This window comes from Anolis carolinensis, chromosome 5 (genome assembly GCF_035594765.1).
Source record: "Anolis carolinensis isolate JA03-04 chromosome 5, rAnoCar3.1.pri, whole genome shotgun sequence".
Classification (NCBI taxonomy): Eukaryota; Metazoa; Chordata; class Lepidosauria; order Squamata; family Dactyloidae; genus Anolis; species Anolis carolinensis.
Window position 1 is genome coordinate 66383238 of NC_085845.1, and position 19754 is coordinate 66402991.

At 43.3% G+C, this 19754-nt stretch overlaps 1 protein-coding gene across 3 annotated transcripts in view; it reads left to right on the forward strand.

Moving 5' to 3' along the window:
* stox2 (storkhead box 2) overlaps positions 1–19754 on the forward strand; it is a 160057-nt gene that overhangs the window by 127610 nt on the left and 12693 nt on the right. For all 3 annotated transcript variants that reach the window (XM_003221634.4, XM_062981404.1, XM_008111825.3), the window contains exons 2-3: positions 1074–1226; positions 17033–19304. In XM_003221634.4, coding sequence (XP_003221682.3) covers positions 1074–1226; positions 17033–19304 — 2425 coding nt within the window. The remainder of the gene's footprint in view (positions 1–1073; positions 1227–17032; positions 19305–19754) is intronic.

Sequence of the window (19754 nt, forward strand, 5' to 3'; positions counted from 1 at the left end):
GGCTTAAATGTATAGTTCCACTAACTATGGGTCTCCAAGGCGGACAAAGGGAATGAGATAGGGGAGAGAAGGCGGAGACAGGCCAAGGTAGGCAGACAAGAGGTATTACAAGGGGCTGGAGCAAGGAAAGTACAGTGGGAAAGGGCTATGGCAGCTACTGTTACACAGTGGTCTCAGCTTAATAGGGTCTACAAGTCCAACCTGGAGCAATGCCTGCTGTCACTCTTGTAATTTCCTATTAAGTCCATACCCAGAGAATGCTCCTGTGGGAGCAGGTGCCACAACCCCTCCAACTGCCCTTACCCATCTCCTGCCTTAACATGCCACCTACCTAGATGGCAGGAGGAGAGGAAGGGCCACAACTATTTGTTACAAAAGTCTCCTTCAATAACATTTTCTTTGGCTTAAGATCTCCATGTTTTTTCCATTTTTACAGGGATTCTGTATTTCTTTGACCTCTGCGAAAGTAGAGGGCTGACTGTATTCCTATTATCTGTTTGTTTCAGTATAACCTTTTTCTTGTCATATTCTCAATATTGATACTTCTCAAATAGGGGAGAAATCTATTCCAAATTTTGGGCATTTAATTTTGATGCCACAGATAAAGTGAGCAATTAGCTGTGTGCAAGACTTCTGCTTCTTGGAGTTTTCAAAAATTGTTCATCTATTTGTTTTGTAGGACTTATTTAAAATATGAAGTGAGTTTTGTTTTGATATTGTATTTAATGTTGTGTGATTTTATCATTTTATGTATCTATATTAAAATTGTTTTTATGTTTGTTTACTACAAGCTACCAAGAGTATTTTTATGTTCTGGAGCTGTAAATAAATATATTCAAATAAATAAATTCAACAGTAGGTTAACATACACTTAACCCCTCCCCAGGTTCCTCTTCATTGAAACCATGGTTCTAGTCTGGATGGGTTGGTGGAAGCAAAGTATGACTAAGGGGGTGGATTGATGGATGTTCAGTAAAAATATGATGAAAACACCATTCTATCTCCATAGAGTCATTCTTACTTAATGACACTTGAGCAAAGTACTTGCCTGAAAGTCTCTTTTCTTTCTGCAGGTGATGTATCACCCATCAGTATGTCTCCCATCAGTCAATCACAATTTATTCCGCTTGGGGAAATCCTTTGCCTAGCCATCTCTGCAATGAACTCAGCACGAAAACAAGTCACACAAGAAGCACTAATGGAACACCTTACCACCTGTTTTCCAGGTAAAGTATATACTCCTTTCACTAATTTCCAAATTGCACATTATGGCAACTTGATGCCTCTTTAGCTTTCATGGGTACATCCAATGAATCCTGGTATTTAGAATTATCTGCTACAGTACCTGAACTGCAGTGCTAGGCCTCCATACCAAATAATTCCAAATACGTCACTAAACTACAAATGGAAGGTTTCTGTATGGTGGAGCCATAACAATTAAAGTGGTATCAAAGTGCTATAATTTTATGGTATGGATATATCCCTAGTTAAACTGTTGCTCAATTTAGCGCAGTATTGTTGTCTCTGATTAGCTGTAGCTCACTTCTAGGATTCTTTCCTAGCCCTATCTAGAAATCCATAGTATTCTTTGGTGATTGCACATTGAAATCATGCATGACACTGATTGACTTTCAAAATTAGACATGACTTGTATGTTTATAGCAGTGTGGTCATAGTGGTATCATTGTGCAGTTTATCTTCAGCAGCTGTTGATTCACAGAATTGAATCTACATGCACTTAGAAAAAATAATTCAATTTTAAGAATCCTAAAAATGAGCTGTGCAGTGTAGATACACTGTGGACAAGTAGCAAGCAATCAAGTCTTTTCCTTATAATCTGTCTGAAAACATGATAAAAGGAGGAACAATAATGTTCCGTAGTAAAGAGAAAGTGGAAAGAATAGGTATTCTTTAGTGAGGGTATGGTTTTACAGAAAAGGGGTTTCTGATGCAAGGACGAACACCTGAAACTGTGAGTCTTAAAAGTAAGTTAGGAAGAGTTCCTGCCATCATTCAGAAACGATAGTGAGTTGAGTGGTTTAAGGTTAGTTAAAATTGGAAAGAGAAAACGAACAAAATGTTATGATGGCAACTGGAAGGAGGATTCCCAAGTGTGCAAAAAGGTTTAATAAACAATGGTCCTTTTTGAAAACCATGTGTGTTTGATTGGGAAGTTATAAAAAGAGTAGTCAGGTTTCTGAGTAGCAAATTATTACATTTTTAACATTGCCTTGGTGAAATTAAGAAGCAGAGGGGATGTGATCTGAGTGAACCCAAGAGTTTCTCAATCAATATTAACATGGATGGGAAGTCATTTGCCCATTTCAGTACAAATGTCGATGAGACTTGCAAAATGCAATTTGTTCTAATTTTTAGTACTTGCCAAATAGTATTTCCATACAGCATATTTTTTTTTGAACAACAGGAAAATGTAGGGATAAAATTGAGCTCTTTCCAAACAGTATCCATATGTATACTAACTGTCCAAAGTGCTCCAGATGGAGTTTTGGACTTTCTTATATGAAAGAAATATTGTTAAAAAGGGCCAAATCTTAGACATTATGAATTTGAGTCTTCTCTCCCTCACCCTCCAGCCTCCATTTAATCAAACACATTTCTGCAAGTGCTGAATCATATGTTAGGTGCAGTTGTGATCTTTGAATCCTAGAAATAAGACTTTTCTTTCAGGAGCATCTAGCATAAAGATCAAGTACAAACCTTGAGTACGAAATTTCTCCACCTTTCAATCCAGCTGTTCATTGATCTTTCATGCTGAAATTCCATCAAATAGATTGAGTTCCTCCAATTTGTACTGTTTGCCGTTCTTATCATTAAATATTACCACTAAATATTGGTGATAAGAAATGTTAGATCTCATTGGATCTAAGTAGTATTTATTTGTCGCAGAAACATTTTCCTGTTCTACTTCTACTCTCGCTATTTTCTTGTTAATTGCCAGCTCCTTGTCACTGTTCTGACAAGGTTAGGATTCTTTTTTTAAAAATGATATATGAGTCTTAGAACTGTGTATGATAGCCATGTAACACTTTTGTAGTACTGTACTAGTTTTACCTAGCCCTTTGAGGTTAAGGTGGTTATACCATCAGGGAGTATAATGAATAACAACACACCAGTGAACACTGCTTGTACTACCCCAAGATCATTAGATCATTGCTATAGTCATCAACAATACTGTTAACTACTCTGATGTTTCTGCAAGCAGTGTAGTGAAAAATGACGGTTCATCCAAACCAAAAGTCTTATAACTACTTCTCTTATATTGTGTGTCTTTGTCTGTAATTCTTTAGTATTGTGTAACTTGAAAATTATAATTTAGCATAAAATGTTCTTCCTTATTGTAGGGTTTTATATTTTAATACAATCATCTAGTTTTCTGAGTAGCAGTGGGCACAAACCAGCTACATAAAAATAAGGTTTGTTATGTATGTATAACTACAGTAGAGTTCTGGTTAACCGACTTCCGGTTATCCAACATATTGTATTATCCAATGTGCCAGGCCCTTTGGAGGCGCCCCTGCACGTTGCTAGGCAGCAACGTGCACGGGTGCTCGCCGTAGGGACAAGCATAGCCCCTCCAGCAAACACTCGCCCCATTGGAGGCGCCCCCGTGCGTGTTGCTAGGCAGCAACGCACACTGGGAGCTTCCCTAAACTGGCTTGCCAGGAGAGATAATAGAGCCCCCCTATTATCTGTCAGTTCCAGTTATCCGACATTCAGCCTGCTCATTTATGTCGAACAACCGGAACTCTACTGTATATGGAAAAAATGCTATTCTAATTATTTTATATAACCTATTCTTAGTATTCTGATGACTAAATTGTTTTTTCTTCGTGTACTCTGTGAATGCACACTAATGGAGAAGGCTGCGCCTGCGCAGGCTCCAACGGATACTCTTCCAAGCTAAAGTTTGAAATTTGGCGGTAACCCCGCCCCTCTTCCCGGAGGGTATAAAGGGCGCCCTCCGCGCCCGCTCTCCAGTTCCTTTTTTTCTGCCGCAAAGCTCACTTCGGACTCTTCGTTCTTATGTCAACCACGCGTTTTAAACGGTGCACTCAGTGTGCCGCTAAGATTCCAGATTCCGACGGCCACGCTAAGTGCCTTTTCTGCCTTGGCGAAAGCCACGTTGTCGGTACCTGCCGTTTTTGCCTGGCCTTTACAGCTCAGGCCAGAAGAAATAGAGCTGCGAGACTCCGTGCAGCTCTTTACGAAAAAACTCTTGCTCCTGAGGCTTCCACTTTCACCTCGGCCTCGATGGCGTCCAGGCCTGCTCCGTCGGTATCATCGAAAACCTCGAAAACCTCGAGACCGCGACCGACCAAACCGCCCTGCACGGTGACCACTGCTACGGTATCCACCCGGTCGGGCAAGATGGGCCCTTCATCAACTTCGAGTTCGGTGGCTTCGGCCATTTCCACTCGATCCCGCCTGGCTTCGCCGCCATCTTCTTCCGCCATGAAGATTGCCTTCAAGAGGGCTCAGGAGGAATCCAGACGGGCTCAATCTGACTCGGCAGCTGTGTGCCCGATTCCCCCGACGCCGGGAAAATCGCTGAAGGTCGCGTCGAAACAACCCCCAGCAAAGAAACGAATGATCCAGAGGTCGTCCTCCTCAGCGTCTTCGAAGAAGGACGTCCCCTCCTCTGGGCCTTCCTCTAGGAGATCCTCTCCTATCCAACCAGCACAACGCCTCCGCTCCTCTTCCTCTCCTCATGGTCAGTCCTCGGATGCGGACGCTCAAGCCTCCCCTGACCGGTCGGTCAGGACAGTTATTAAGGCTCCCCAGCCGGCACCATCTCATCTTCCGGCTCGACAAGAACTCTTTCCCCCGGCTCAAACACCTGAGAGGGGTAGACAGATGACGCGCTTAGCCCGCGCCGCCCAGGCCTCCGCGTCCAAGGGCGTTCCTCCACAGCCGGCTCTCCCTGCTCCTGAGGTAATACCTCATCAGGACTCTGTGCTTGTTTCTCCTCCCCGGTCCCCTCAAGGGCCCGAGGAGGATGACCCCGATATCGAACGCCCCGAGTCGATACTCTCCGCCTCCGTTGTCTCTCTCGGTCTTGACCTCTCCCCGCCTCACGACGCCTACGAGGTCGACCCACCTTCCCCGACGGATAATATTCGGGCTTTCTCCGACCAGATGGTCAGAATGGCAGACGCTCTGGGGATGGAAATTAAACAAACTTCAAAGGCCGTTACCGACCCCGTTTTCAAGAGGGTTCAAGCCCAAGCCCCGCCAGCCACCTTGCTGCCTTTTCTTCCATACCTCCTGGACGTCATCCAGGCATCTTGGAAGACTCCATCTTTGATACCTCCAACCTCTAAGAAAATAGAGGCCTGGTACCGAACCGATGACGAAGCCTTGGAATGGCTCAAGCATCACCCTGACCCAAACTCCATGGTGGTAAAGGCCTCCCAATAGTCGGGTCGACACTCCAACTCCCCTGCCGACAGAGAGGGCAAACGCTTCGATGCGGTAGGCCGCAAGCTGTACTCCGGTGCTCTCCTCCTTTGCCGTATGGCAAACTACGGGGCCTGCATGGGCGCTTATCAACAGATCCTCTGGGAGAAAGCCCAACCCTTCTTCGCCAAGCTTTCTGACGAAGACCGGTCAGTCCTTTCGACCCTCCAACAGGAGGCGGACTCTCTCGCACACCACCAAATTCAAATGGCTAAGCATACCGGTGATACCGCCGGAAAAATGATTGCCCACGCGGTCGCGATCAGACGGCATGCATGGCTTCGGTCCTCAGGACTCTCTTCTTCCTCTCGACAAGTGATCGAAGACCTTCCTTTCGACACCCAGGGCCTTTTCAATTCTGGCACTGATGACAAACTTAAGTCCAATCACGACTTCAAGATTCTCGCAGCAAAGCGCGGGACCGATCAACCTCAGGCTCAGCGGACCTGATGGTTCCCGCAACGGTACCGTCGCTACCCTCAGCCTTTTCGTCACCAGCCGTTTCGACGCTCGTCGAGCTCGAGTCACCACAGTCATCAGCAACAACCTCGCCGCCAGCACCAGGTCCCGAAAGGTCGGGGCAAAGGTCCTGCAGCTATGCCACAACCCCAACGACGGGCCTGACGCCCACTCTCTCGGGGATCTTTCTATCTCCACTACTACTGCCACTACCATGCCGTTCCTAGGCCCCGACCAGATCCTTCCTCTCTGTTCTTTTCTCGACCGCCTAGCTCCTTTCTACCACGAATGGGAGTCTATCACCTCAGATGCCTGGGTTCTTCGCATTGTCAGAGACGGCTATGCCTTGGAATTCGAAACTTTGCCACCCACAGGTCACATCCTCCACACCGACCCTTCACCAGAAATATGCGCCAAGGTCGACTCCCTTCTGGCGAAGGGCGCAATCCAGCCTTCTCCTTCCGAGCAGGACACTCGAGGTTTCTTCTCGAGATACTTTACGGTTCCCAAGCGGGGCGGAGGTCTTCGGCCTATCCTCGACCTACGGGCTCTAAACCTCTTCATTCTGCCTTCAAAATTTCGAATGGTTTCAGTGGCCTCCATCCACCCGATGCTCCGACACGGAGACTACTTCGCCTCTATAGACTTACGCGACGCGTATTTCCACGTCTCGGTGCGTCGATCCCACAGACGCTTCCTTTCCTTCAAGCTCCTGGGACACTCTTGCCAGTTCACAGTTCTCCCTTTCGGCCTCGTCACGGCCCCAAGGGTCTTTACAAAGGTGGTCGCCGTGGTGGCAGCGCACCTCAGGAAACAGGGCATTATGGTCTTTCCTTATCTGGACGATTGGATGATTGTCGCGTCCGACCCCTCATCCCTTCAAAACCACGTCTCACAGACTCTTTCTCTCCTGCAACGGCTGGGCCTTCAGTTGAATGTCTCAAAGTCTCAACTCCTCCCAACCACAGAGATCCGCTTCATTGGAGCTCTCTTCAACTCCATCACGGAAACCGCCTCCCTACCGAAGGACAGGTTCCTAGCCCTTCAACAGCACCTTTCTCTCCTCCTCCGCAACCGCAGGATCCGAGCCCACGCGGTCCAAGTTCTTCTGGGTCACATGGCCTCCACGGTCATGGTTACCCCTTTCGCCAGATTACGTCTCAGACCTCTCCAAAGATGGTTTATAGACTCTTTCAAACCCCATCGGCATCCGAGCTCAATGTTTCTCACGGTACCGAACCACGTTCGCCTCTCCCTTCGTTGGTGGCAGGACCCAGCGAACGTTTGTGTGGGACTTCCCTTCCATCTCTCCCTACCGTCAGTCACCATCACGACCGACGCCTCCAATTTTGCGTGGGGAGCCCACATGTCGTACCTCACCGTCAGGGACCTGTGGTCCACCCAAGAAAGGTCTCACCACATAAACTTTCTAGAACTGTTATCAATCTTCAAAGCCCTCCGGGCGTTTGCTCGCTTTCTTCCCCACAAGTCTGTTCTAATCCAAACGGACAACGTAGTAGCCATGTACTACATCAACAAACAAGGGGGTACGGGCTCGAGAAAACTCATGGCTCTCTCGATGGACATTTGGCTATGGTGCATAGCGAGACACATAACTCTGTCGGCAGTTCACCTTCCGGGGGCTCAAAACACTCTAGCAGACTCTCTAAGCAGAATAACGACCTCCCCCCACGAGTGGCGTCTCGATCCCGAGATCCTGAAATCCGTCTTCGACGATTGGGGCTGACCAGCTCTGGACCTTTTTGCCTCCCCCTCGAACGCTCAACTTCCTCTCTTCGGAGCGAGACTACCTCCAAACTCGACTCCGGGCTGTCTCGGAGACGCGTTTCTCCTCGACTGGACTCTCGAACCCGTCTATCTTTTTCCTCCCTTCCCTCTCATCTCGAGAGTAATAGAGAGACTCTATCTAACACCGACATCGGCCATCCTGATCGCCCCTGCATGGCCACGCCAGCCGTGGTATCCCACGCTACTCCGGATGTGTGCGGATCCTCCCCGCACTCTCCCAACTCTCCCTCATCTACTATCTTCGCAGAAGGGACAGGTCCTCCACCCCGACGTCCCGTCCCTACACCTGACTGCCTGGAGGATACTTCCTTAAATTCTCTCCACCCAGACCTGCAGGCGATCCTTCGCGCCGCTCACAAACCGGCCACATCGAAGGCCTATGCTTACAAGCTGGCAAAATTCCAAACTTTCCTTCGGGACCGACGCGTCGATCCCGCCTCTACTTCGATCCCGCTGGTCATGGACTTCCTACTTTCCCTTGCGGATCGTCAACTTTCTCTGGCCTCGATAAAATCCTATCTCGCTGCTCTCTCCTGGCATTTCCAACGTCAGGGACAACCCTCTCTCTTTTCTAACAACCTCATTAAGACCTTCCTTCGAGGTTACAACAACTTGCACCCTCCAGTTCAACCTCCGACTCCCGGATGGAGCCTCGAACTCGTCCTTTCTCAACTAGCTTCAGCTCCCTTTGAACCTATGGCCTCTGCAGACCTTCACCTTCTCTCTTGGAAGACTGCCTTCCTTATCGCTATCACCTCTGCGCGCAGGCCTTCGGAACTGGCTGCTCTCCGGGTGGACGAACCCTATCTCCGTTTCCACCACGACAGGGCTGTCCTTCGCCCGGACATCACCTTCCTGCCTAAGGTGGTCTCTTCTTTTCACCTGAACCAGGACATAATACTTCCTGCTTTCTTCCCTAATCCTTCTTCTTCTCTGGAACGGAAACTCCATCTCCTCGATGTCAGGAGAGCCCTCCTTTTCTACAAGGACAGGACTAAGGACATACGTAAGTCACCTAGACTGTTTGTGGCTTACGCTACCCATAAACTGGGCGAACCACTTTCTTCCCAAAGACTCTCACACTGGATTGCTCAGACCATCGAGCTCGCTTATCAGCTAGCCAAACGCCAACCCCCCTCTTCGATCCGCCCTAGATCTACGAGGGGCCTTTCCACCTCTACGGCCTTCCTGAGGGGCGTCCCTCTCGACTCAATCTGTCGAGCGGCTATCTGGTCCACTCCATCCACCTTTGTTTCACACTACAGGATGGACTCAAAGAACCTCAAGGACTCGGCCTTTGCCAGGTCCGTCCTTTCCTCCTGCCTTACCTAATGTTGTTGCCTTACTCAAAACCAGTTTTCGGGTTTATCCTTCTTACAGGCTGACCGTTGTCATCCACCCCGTTTGTAATCGATGTGCTCAGGGGTTCTTTAACGTAGTGCTTGTGTACTATACTTACCCACTGCACTGAAATGTATTTTTTTGAATACTTCTCCCTCTGTTTTCAGAGAATGAGTTTATGCCTACCTCTGTATTTTCTTACAGACTATTGCTCACTTACAATGTTGTGATTGTGTTCTGGATCCTAACAACAAGGATCGGTTTTTTTGCACTATATGCTATTGCATCGCTTCTTTGACCGTTGCACTTGCTTGTTTTTGCACCTTGTGCTCAATAAATGTGTTGTTTGGACACTAGACTGGTTATCGGGTTTGCTATCCCACCTACCTACACCTCAGCTTGCTAGTCTCCATTAGTGTGCATTCACAGAGTACACGAAGAAAAAGGACAGGTTGCTTACCTGTAACCGTGTTTCTTCGAGTGTGCTCTGTGAATTCACACAATCTCGTCCTTCCTTCCCCACATGCAAACCTCTCCCTTTCTCGCTGCCTTTGCGGCGTAGGAACTGGAGAGCGGGCGCGGAGGGCGCCCTTTATACCCTCCGGGAAGAGGGGTGGGGTTACCGCCAAATTTCAAACTTTAGCTTGGAAGAGTATCCGTTGGAGCCTGCGCAGGCGCAGCCTTCTCCATTAGTGTGAATTCACAGAGTACACTCGAAGAAACACGGTTACAGGTAAGCAACCTGTCCATATGTGTACTTGTCTCACTCCCTTATGCCCAGTAACCTTTCTGTTCCCTGTCTTAGATATCTGCAGAATAAAAAAACAGAACCATGACTAAAAAGCTGAAGCAAATGAGAGTTTGCTGATTCAAAACTACTGTGTTATAAAGTGTCACAACATATACACCCTTCACATCATTTTTTTTAGGATGGTCAGTCCTTTGTTCAAATTCCCTAAGGATAAATATACATAAATTTGAAACTCTTGTCTGCCTGTACAGCCTAAATCTACAGCTAGTAACAACTGACTCTTCTCCAGTATAGAATCATAGAATAGTAGAGTTGGAAGAGACCTCATGGGCCATCCAGTCCAACCCCCTGCCAAGAAGCAGGAAATTGCATTCAAAGCACCCCTGACAGATGGCCATCCAGCCTCTGCTTAAAAGCCTCCAAAGAAGGAGCCTCCACCACACTCCGGGGCAGAGAGTTCCACTGCCGAACAGCTCTCACAGTGAGGAAGTTCTTCCTGATGTTCAGGTGGAATCTCCTTTCCTGTAGTTTGAAGCCGTTGTTCCGCGTCCTAGTCTGCAGGGCAGCAGAAAACAAGCTTGCTTCCTCTTCCCAATGACTTCCCCTCACATACTTGTACATGGCTATCATGTCTCCTCTCAACCTTCTCTTCTGCAGGCTAAACATGCCCAGTTCTTTAAGCCGCTCCTCGTAGGGCTTGTTCTCCTGACCCTTGATCATTTTAGTTGCCCTCTTCTGGACGCTTTCCAGCTTGTCAACATCTTCCTTCAATTGCGGTGCCCAGAATTGGACACAGTATTCCAGGTGTGGTCTGACCAAGGCAGAGTAGAGGCTTCCCTGGATCTAGATGCTATTCCCCTATTTATGCAGGCCAGAATCCCGTTGGCTTTTTTAGCAGCCGCATCACATTGTAGGCTCATGTTCAACTTGTTATCCACGAGGACTCCAAGATCTTTTTCACACGTACTGCTGTCGAGCCAGGCATCCCCCATTCTGTATCTTTGCATTCCATTTTTTCTGCCGAAGTGGAGTATTTTGCATTTGTCCCTGTTGAACTTCATTTTGTTAGTTTCGGCCCATCTCTCTAGTCTGTTAAGATAGTTTTGAATTCTGCTCCTGTCTTCTGGAGTGTTAGCTTTCCCTCCCAGTTTGGTGTCATCTGCAAACTTGATGATCGTGCCTTCTAACCCTTTGTCTAAGTCGTTAATAAAGATGTTGAACAGAACCGGGCCCAGGACGGAGCCCTGCGGCATTCCACTCATGACTTCTTTCCAAGATGAAGAAGACGCATTGGTGAGCACCCTTTAGGTTCGTTCACTTAGCCAATTACAGATCCACCTAACCGTAGTTTTGTCTAGCCCACATTTTACTAGTTTGTTTGCCAGAAGGTCATGGGGGACTTTGTCGAGGGCCTTACTGAAATCCAGGTACGTTACATCTACAGCGTTCCCTGTATCGACCCAACTCGTAACTCATAGTTTTTTAGTTTTGGTATTCTAAGGCAAGAATGGGATTAATGGAGAATAGCTGATATAATGCTTATTCAGATAGGTCACCAGAGTTGTGTGCAGAGACTTGTTTTTCCAAGCATGGGAACACACTTACTTGGCCTGCTTTGGAAAAAAAACAAAAACAACCATTGCCAAGCTTCTTTCAAAATGGCTTCTCGGTATCAAACAGCTCAGGAGGAAATAAAGAGTTAAATAAAAACTGGTACATTCAGCAATACAGAAAATATATTGAGATATACATAGAGAAACACCAACCAACCAACCAACCAACCAACCAAACAGCCAGCCAGCCAGCCAGCCAACCAGCCAACTAACCAACCAGAAAGAAAGAAAAAAAGAAAGAAAGAAAGAAAGAAAGAATAATCACAGAGTTTCCTACTGGTCTTGTGACTAGTAAAAATACATATAATAATATAGGAAGCATACTAGCATATTCTGTATTATGGTACTCATAATACCTAGACAAATCCTCCACCTTGTGCGACTGTAGAGCAGAACAAACAATTCAGCATCTCTATGCTTGCCAACAATATATAGAGGAAGAATCTGTGGAAGCTACAGACAATGCGGTTGCTGTTGCCTGTTTTTGGTCAAAATTATTTAGCTGCTTGTGTTCCTTCTGTTTTTATCAGTTTTATATTTATTAATACAATGCTTTTGACAGGAAATAAATAAATAAGCATATTCTTCGTGATACCTATTTTTTTTTACTAAAGAAAATAAAAAGTGAGGTACAGTATGGAAGATGGGTTAAATATTATTCAGCTCAGGAATTCTTTAAATTTTATTAACATTGAACAAACATCAAGTAGGCAACTATCCACGGATCAAAAGAACTTTTAAATACAGGTGCCAATTGTCTGAGTATACATGTAGGAAAAATGAATATTTACTCTTGAAGAAGTAAGTTTGTTATTTTACTGTCACAACAGTTACAAAATGCATATATTATATAAAACATTTTAACACCCCCCCCCCCCACCCCAGCAAATGCATTGTGTAAGTATTGATGTAACTGATGTTTTGAGAAGAGGTCATTTTCTGGCAATAACCATGCTTCATTTTGGCCTCTCAAAAACTAGAATTCTTATATGTTTTCTTTTGAAATTACTTCCAATTTACACATAGCAGCTTGAAATGTGTCTTACATTTAACTGGGTTCACCTTAGGTCAGCCTTCTTTTGTGAGCAGCAAACGAGACATAATCTTCTGTCTAGAAGCTCAGTGGAGGGCACAGTATTTTCTCTTGAGATGCAGAAAATGTACATGTCTGACGATTCAGTGTCCAGACAGATTTTGCTTTTGAATTATTAAAGTACTACATAATCTCAAGTAACACCACTTCGGTTGAGCAGTATTTTCAATTCCAGCTTGCCTGAGATCTGGAATGTTTTTTTTTTCAAGGAAAGAAATTGTCTATAAAATATAGGAATGAGGTTGGTGATTGAAGAATTTGACATACAAAAGTATTCTAAGTAAAGAATAGTTAATTTGATTACTAGTACCCTGATGCTGTGAAGTTTGTGTGCTTTTTGATGAGCATTTAGCCTTTAATGTTCTCTTTTCAGGCAACTGTGAAATGGATATAATATGGTGTTATTTATCATTTTTCCATATTGAATTTGATTAATCATTAATCATTGATTGATCATTATAATCATATTTATTCTTTTAATTATTATTGATAAATGAACATTACAAATATATATGTGTGTGTGTGTGTTTTGTTTTTAAGATTGAAACTTAAACAGCGACAGAAGATCATTTTTTAACTTGCTGTTTGACATCTAACTAGGTGGATTGTTTAGCCAAGATGAATGAGTCTTACATTAATGACATGTTAATGATGAAATTTCAAATTCCAAAATCAAAATGACCAAACTGTTTCGATAGGAATTGCTGGTGTTTCATTCCACACCTCTACCCCAATCCTACCTTCCCACTGCAAACAGCTTCGTCTAGACTCAGATTAAGACTTAAAGGTAACTTCTTTCTAGCTCTCTGGTGTGAAGTTCAGGAAAAGTTCAAATAGATGACAAAGCTTCTGAAAGAAAGTAATGTTTTAACTTAGCCCCTGAATCAGACTTCCAAGAAGAAGACATTCACAACTGTGGCACCATAGTAGAACGTCCTCTTTCACATTCTCATGCAGTGTATTGTTCCTGCTGCTGTGACACAGATGTGGGCCCTACTAAACTAGGATTTGCCTTCTGCTTACTGTGTTTATTCAGTTGTTTACAGCAGTGTGGTCCAACTTTTAGTTACTCGAGGTCCAATCACACTTTAGTATAGGAATGTGAGGGCCAGAGACATTCCAGAAAGAAAATGAATTACATAATTAATATTGAATTACATAATTAAAATATTTTTCCAGTAAGAAACACAAGGGCCAACAAAAATGAATTGGTGGGCCGCATACGGCCCACAGGCCACGGGTTGAACCACACTGGTTTTACAGCACCTCTACAACTTACTAACTCCAAAAATAAATTCTTAGTGACCTCACCCAGAGACTTCATATCTCAAGGAGTGTGGCTTAGTTTATGTAACTTGTCCAGTAGGATATCCAGTAAATCAGTGGTGTCAAAAGCTGTTGAGAAATCCAAGGGATCAAGATGGTAGTACTTGTCTCATCTTTCATCTGGAATAGGTTATCATTCAAGATAACCAGGACCTTCTTAGTACTATAAATTGGTCTGAAACAAGACTGAAATGAGTTCAAATAATCTTATTTTCCAAGAGCGCCTGATGATGATGATGATGATGATGATGATAATAATAATAATAATACTTTATTTGTACGCCGCCCTATCTCTCCAAGGAAACTCAGGGCGGTTTCCAAGAAAAATAACAAAATGGCAAACATTCAATGCCAAAAACAGACAACGATAAATCAAATCAAAACAGTGGATAAAACAATCTCAAAATAGACTTGTAAAACCAAATCAAAATAATACATAATTGAACTTAAATAAATATAATATAACCCATCACACATAATTTCCACAGGCGGAAGTAGATATCTATATCACCTGTTCCATACACACTGAACTTTCTTGCCTAGAAAAGGGGTATTAGCAACAAAATTAATTTCCACCATGTATTTAGGCTTATATACCTTAAATCCTATCTGGGTAGAAGTATCACCAGGAACCTCACAGATAGCTATGCTATCTGGGGATTTTTGGGAGACAGATACCACAACATCTTTGTTAGGTTTTCTTTCCCTGTTATGTCTCTTCTACTCAATTTCATTGTATCAGTTTATTTTTGAAGTACAGTAGAGTCTCACTTATCCAACATAAACGGGCCGGCAGAACGTTGGATAAGCGAATATGTTGGATAATAAGGAGGGATTAAGGAAAAGCCTATTAAACATCAAATTAGGTTATGCTTTTATAAATTAAGCACCAAAACATCATGTTATACCACAAATTTGGCAGAAAAAGTAGTTCAATACGTAGTAATGCTATGTAGTAATTACTGTATTTATGAATTTAGCACCAAAATATCACGATATATTAAAAACATTGACTACAAAAATGCGTTGGATAATCCAGAATGTTGGATAAGCGAGTGTTGGATAAGTGAGACTCTACTGTACATCATTTGTATTTCTATATTTGAACAAAGGATTACTACTGTTGACCTAAAGCATAAATAGGGATAAGAATGAAACATATTTAGTGTAATACAGTTAAAGCTTCTTTTTCCTTCTGATGGTATTGAAAGAAACTAGCACATTCTCACACATATTATAGCAAATTGTCTCCATTAGTCATTTTTTCTTGTATTCTTTTAGTTGCAAGCAGAAAAATGATGAGGATAATGGCTGCAACACATGCACTAGGAAGGCTGGTGAAATAGGCTCAGATTGTTTCTATGAGATTATTTTTAGTTGATGAGAATTCCCTTATTTCTTGGGTATTTATTGCCAGGGCAGGATTAATAAAGTTCAAAAATGCCATTACTGTGGAAATTTTCAGTTTGGGTCATATCTAATACTGCAGTTGCACAATTATTCTGTTTGTTTATTAAAGCAGCAATGATTTTGTGGACAAGAACACTATCAAAGGCTACTGTCCTCATATTGAAGCAATTTCTTAAAGTCCAGTTCTGGCATAAAATCTCTACATTTTCTGCAATCAACCTGTTCTGCTTTCCAGCCCTCTCTGCCACTAACCTTAATTTAGGATTAAATCAAGGCCTATATCTAACATATTGTGTGTGTGCCTACCTTCAGCCTTCCTGTTCACTTATGGCGATCTCATCCATTTCATAGGGTTTTTGTGAGCAAGGAATATTCAGAGATAGTTTGCCAGTTACTTCTTCTGATATATAGCCTCCTGCATCTAGTATGCATTGGCAGTCTCCCATTCAAGTACTAACTAGAGCTAACTCTTCTTAGCTTCCAGGCTAAGAAGGGATTTATCCCTTTAGGGTATTTGGACATTAGTATTGGAGGAAAATAATATGGTATGAGTTAAGTATCCCTTTTCTGAAATGCTTGGAATGAGCAGTGTTACTACATAGCCTCTTCTGAGAGCTCCCAAGCAGTGATATCATGGTGTTGTGATGTTACATTATTTTGGGATTTTGGAGTACTTGCATATACACAATGAGACATCTTAGAGATAAGAATAAACACACAATATACTTCTGTTTCTTATATACGTTATGTACAAAATGTGACAATAATTCTGTACACAATATTTTTAATAATTTTGTGCACATAGAACATTGAACTATCAGAAAGCAAAGGTGTCTCAACCACCCATGTAATCAGTTTTGATTTTTGGAGAACAGTGGATTTCGGTATTCGAGACAAAAACTACTCAATCTGTTTCCAGTTGTGCAAGCATTAAGCTTGCCTTGGGGTCTTTCGGGACACGTGCATATGTGTTTGTACACCTGATTCCATAGTAAGAAATATGTTAATTCCATTAGCTATCTTCTTGTGTGTACTCAAGAATTAGTTGCCCATTCATTCAATGTTATTTGTGCTAGTGGAATGTCACAATAATTTTTGAAAACAGAAGAATGTATCAGAACTTTTAGTGTACTGCAAGGCTGTATGGAAAAGCTGGACGCAATCTGACTTTAGCCTACATTGAAATAAACTTCCCCACTAAATTGAAGTCCATATTGCACTTCATGTTTCATCTTAAGATACAATGAATATTTATCATTGAAATGATGGCCTAGATTTTTAGGTGCCTTTTTTCCAGAGCATTTTTTGCTGGTTTTCCAATACTACTTATTTCTTAAAATACATGTGCAGATGCTGCAAATAGAAGAATTATGCCTTTTGCTATATCACTTTTCTGTTCTAAGAAATAACACACCTAATTAGGATATAAATATTTATAAGAATATGCAGCAGAGGAATGACATACAATTTTTGAAGACCCTTAGTTTGGGGCTTGGTATAGCAGTATAACTTTCAATCTTAAAATTTGTTCACTTTAGGAACAAATGATTAGATTTTCCTTTATATTTAATATTTTACAGAAATATGTTCAGCAAGCTGGATAATGCTTGAACACATTTTGCTTGTTCATAACACTCTATTTGCCATAATCATGTCAAGGATCCGGTTATTTTGTGGAGAGACTGAAAAAGAATGCTCTAATTTACTGTGAAAATATGTAACTCATAAATACATTTTGTTGTCTGTTTTCAGGTGTTCCAACTCCAAGTCCCGAAATCCTTCGTCATACTTTGAATATGCTGGTACGAGAGAGGAAAATATATCCAACTCCAGATGGCTACTTCATTGTGACCCCACAGACTTATTTTATAACACCATCCCTTATAAGAACTAACAGTAAGTGGTACCATCTTGATGAGAGGATACCTGACAGGTCTCAGTGTACCTCTCCCCAGCAAGGAACTATAACTCCTTCCACCTCGGGATGCGTCAGAGACCGAACGTTACCCAAAAACCACTGCGACTCTTGCCATTGTTGCAGAGAAGACATGCATAGCATGCATGCCTCTACTCTACAGAGGAAATCGGCAAAAGACTGTAAGGACTCATATTGCCCCCCTTCTCTGTGTCAGGTGCCACCCACTGAAAAAAGTAAAAGTACTGTAAATTTTTCTTACAAAACAGAGACACTTACAAAGCCTAAAGATACAGAAAAGCAGTCTAAAAAATTTGGACTAAAACTCTTTCGACTAAGCTTCAAAAAGGATAAAACAAAACAGCTGGCAAATTTCTCTGCCCAGTTTCCTCCCGAGGAATGGCCTTTGAGGGATGAAGATACCCCTACCACTATACCTAGGGAGGTAGAGATGGAGATAATTAGGCGCATAAACCCAGATTTGACTGTAGAAAATGTCATGAGGCACACGGCACTAATGAAGAAACTTGAAGAAGAAAAAGCTCAAAGAAGCAAGGCTGGATCTTCAGTTCATCATAGTGGGAGAAGCAAAAAGAGTAGAAGTCATAGGAAGTCTCATGGAAAATCTCGGTCACACAGTAAAACCCGGGTTTCCAAAGGAGATCCTTCAGAGGGATCCCATTTGGATGTACCAGGGGAAAGAGAATACGAGTTTTATGACCCTCTCACGAGGTCCCCACGGGAAGGCTGCTTCATAATTGAACACAAAAGGGACAATTTCCTCATGCACAGCAGTCCTAACGTCCTTGAATCTCATTTTCCTATGACTCCTGAATGGGATGTATCTGGTGAATTAGCCAAAAGGAGAACTGAGATGCCTTTTCCTGAGCCTTCAAGGGGAAGCTCCCATTCTAAAGTACATCGAAGCCACAGCCATACGCAAGACCGAAGATCAAGAAATGAGCGACCCAATAAAGCCAAGGAGCGATCTCGGTCAATGGATAACTCCAAAGGACCTCTGGGCGGTGCTTCTTTAGGAACACCTGAAGACATAGTTGAAGCTTGCAGCCAAGATGACCAGACAACCAGCCAAACATACATTGATGATAGCACCTTAAGGCCTTCACAGTCGCTCAGTCATCAAAGGGCTTTGAAGTCATCTGCAAGCTACAAAGAGCTAGTTAAAGCTGAAAAATCTGGTAGCAACTCAGAAACTCCAACTCCTTGTAGCTTATTAGAACAGAGCATGCCAGCAGAGACCTTACAACCCTACAGTGATCTCAACTCCTGTACCACAAAATCAGCCATTGATGATTACTTTCAGTGCAACACTTCTAGTGAAACTGTACTTACTGCTCCGTCACCTTTAGGAAAAAATAAAGATGACCATGACGCAATGACTTTGACTGAAAATGTTAAAAGAGTGTCTCCCTCAGAAAGACAGTTGCAGCACATAGCCAGGGAACCTGGAGTGCACAAAGAGGAGTCGCCTAAAGGGCCAAACAACAGCAGTGGACCAGTTGCTACTAGTCAGACGTCTGAAATTATTGCAAATGGCAGACTAGTTCAACACCACAACACAGAATCCACTAGCCTCGATAAGAGGAAAGAAATATTTAGCAAAGACACACTTTTTAAGCCTCTCCACAGTACTCTGTCTGTTAACAGTTTTCACAAGCCTAGTGTGCCACTATTAAAACCTCATCAAAAGACATCTTCTGACACATTGCCAAGCAGATGTGACAAAATCGAACAAGCTTTGGTAACCTCAGTTACTCAAGTTATACCTGTTTCCCAGAGACAGCAAGAGACAGCTGGAAACCAAGAAGCAACCTTTGATTATTACAATGTATCTGATGATGATGACTCTGAGGAAGGGACAAACAAGAATGCTGAAGAAGAGAAGAATCGGGATGACGTGGGCACTATGCAGTGGCTTCTTGAGCGGGAAAAGGAAAGGGACCTGCAAAGGAAGTTTGAGAAGAATCTCACTCTTCTCACTCCAAAGGAAACTGAAAACAGCAACAACCAGAGGGCCACACATTCAGCGAGACTGGACAGTATGGATAGCAGCAGCATCACAGTTGACAGTGGGTTCAATTCCCCACGGTAGGAATTTAAAAATAATTTGTGTTGTTGAAGGCTTTCATGGCTGGAATCACAGGGTTGTTGTGTGTTTTCCGGGCTGTATGACCATGTTCCAGAAGTATTCTCGCCTGACGTTTCACCCACCTCTATGGCAGGCATCCTCAGAGGTTGTGAGGTATATCTCATATACCTCACAACCTCTGAGGATGCCTGCCATAGATGTGGGCAAAACATCAGGAGAGAATACTTTTAGAACATGGCCATACAGCCCGGAAAACACACAACAACCCTTAAAAATAATTTATCAGTGTCTGGAATATTTTAAGATTGCATTGACATGTCATGTGTTATATGTGATGCTATGCTATTATTCTCTTACAACGTTTTTTTAAATGAGCTCGAAGCAACCTGTCTTTCGCTTGATTGGTTATCTATCCAAGACTAAGCAGTCACCAGACCTTTCTGACTTTG